The 1,932-nt window shown below is 46.0% G+C and overlaps 1 protein-coding gene across 1 annotated transcript; it reads left to right on the top strand.

The window, feature by feature from the left end:
- Positions 1-248: 248 nt before the first annotated feature.
- LOC121972206 (UDP-glycosyltransferase 83A1-like) lies at positions 249-1,680 on the top strand. Its single transcript, XM_042523901.1, has 2 exons — positions 249-726; positions 794-1,680. The coding sequence occupies exons 1-2, from the start codon at positions 249-251 to the stop codon at positions 1,678-1,680; spliced, it is 1,365 nt and encodes a 454-aa protein (XP_042379835.1).
- The last annotated feature ends 252 nt before the right edge of the window (positions 1,681-1,932 follow it).

The raw sequence follows: 1,932 nt of genomic DNA, 5'->3' as shown, positions 1-1,932 counted from the left end.
TTTAATAATTACAATAGTTGAATATTATATTTCTAATATTTCTTTCTATGGATTATAATTATCATATTTATCGTACTTAATTTTGATATTGTCATATTTGTCATTCTATAACTCAAATTACTTTTATGATTACATTAGTTGTATATTATATTTGTCATATTTCTCTCTATAAATTCTATGGTATCGCATTGATAAAATTAAGTAATTATCTTTGCTTCTCGCTCTGTTCCTCTCTCTGTTGTTTCAGAATGGGCTTGCCACACGTTCTCGCCCTGCCATACCCTGCTCAAGGCCATGTCATTCCCCTCATGGAGGTCTGCAACTGCTTGGTGGATCACGGCTTCAAGGTCACCTTCGTCAATACCGAGTTCAACCACAAGCGTCTGCTCGCCGCGTTGTCCACGGAGAGCACCATGGAGCATATCGCTCTGGTCTCGGTCCCTGACGGATTAGGTCCGGAGGAAGACCGGAGCGATCACGGGAGTCTCACAGAAGCAATAGTGAACGTTATGCCGCGATGCTTCTTGGAGGAACTAATCGAGAAGAGCAACGAAGCAGAGGATCCGATGACTTGCATGTTGGTGGATGATAGCATGGGATGGGCGCTCGAGATTGGCCGGAAGAAGGGTCTCCGGTCAGCCGCGTTCTGGCCGGCCTCAGCCCAGCTTCTGGCCACTTTTCTGAGCATTCCAGAGTTGGTTTCGAGAGGCGTCATCGACGGCGATGGTAACTAATGATTCCAAATTAAACTGTTTTCATCCTGCAAAATTAACGGCGGTTTCTATTTTTACAGGCACACCAATCCCAGAACACGAGACGTTCCAGCTCGGTCCCGGCATGCCATTCATCAACGCGTCCCACTTGGTATGGAACCGATATGGAGATGACAGAACCAAAAAGCTAATCTTCAACCACATCGTCAACAACAACAGGACCATCGACGTCCCGGAGTTCATCATTTGCAACTCCTTCAAAGAGCTCGAAGAGCCAACCTTCCGTTACAATCCAAAGATTCTTCCCATCGGGCCGCTGGTAACCAGCCTCCGGCCGAACCGCGCCGTGGCGAATTTCTGGCCGGAGGACGCGGCCTGCTTGTCGTGGCTGGACGAGCAGCAGCCGGGTTCCGTCGTCTACGTGGCTTTCGGGAGCTTCACCATCTTCGACCGCAGGCAGTTCCAGGAGTTCGCCCTCGGGCTGGAGGCGACTGGCAGACCGTTCTTGTGGGTGGTCCGGCCCGACCTCACCGGCGACTCTGCCGATGCTTATCCGGATGGATTCAAAGAGCGTGTCGGAGACAGAGGGAAGATTGTGGCTTGGGCACCACAACAGAAGGTCCTTGCTCACCCTTCTGTCGCTTGCTTCGTGTCTCACTGCGGTTGGAACTCCACCATGGAAGGCGTCAGGAACGGGAAGCTCTTCCTCTGTTGGCCATATTTTGCGGACCAATTCCTGAACCAGAACTACATTTGTGACGATTGGAAGGTGGGTCTGCGAATGACGCCTGACGAGAGTGGGATCGTTAAGCGGGAACAGGTGAAATCCAAGGTAGAAGAGTTGCTTTCGAACGAGGAGATGAGAGCAAGGGCATCGATGTTGAAAGAGAACGCTCAGCAAAACATTAACGAAGGAGGTGCTTCGTTCGAGAATCTGAAGACCTTTATGGATGCATTCAAAGCATAGTCATAGTGATTTAGGTGACGTTTAGTAAAATGATTAAAATGATTATGTATATGAATTTGATGATAAAATGGAATAGAAATGAGAATGAGAATGAAATTTATTTAATTATATGGAGTTAGTTGATTTTTATATATTTAAAAATTATTTTTAAATTATCATTTTCAAACCTATGATTTAAACATTATCTTTTACCATCTTATATTAGTGATTCGAACTTTTATTAGTGATTCGAAGAACAAATAAACTGCTTGA

This window comes from Zingiber officinale, chromosome 4A, assembly GCF_018446385.1.
Source record: "Zingiber officinale cultivar Zhangliang chromosome 4A, Zo_v1.1, whole genome shotgun sequence".
In the NCBI taxonomy this organism is placed as follows: Eukaryota; Viridiplantae; Streptophyta; class Magnoliopsida; order Zingiberales; family Zingiberaceae; genus Zingiber; species Zingiber officinale.
The sequence above is the reverse complement of the archived record's forward strand: the minus strand, read 5'-3'. Positions and strand labels throughout refer to the sequence as shown.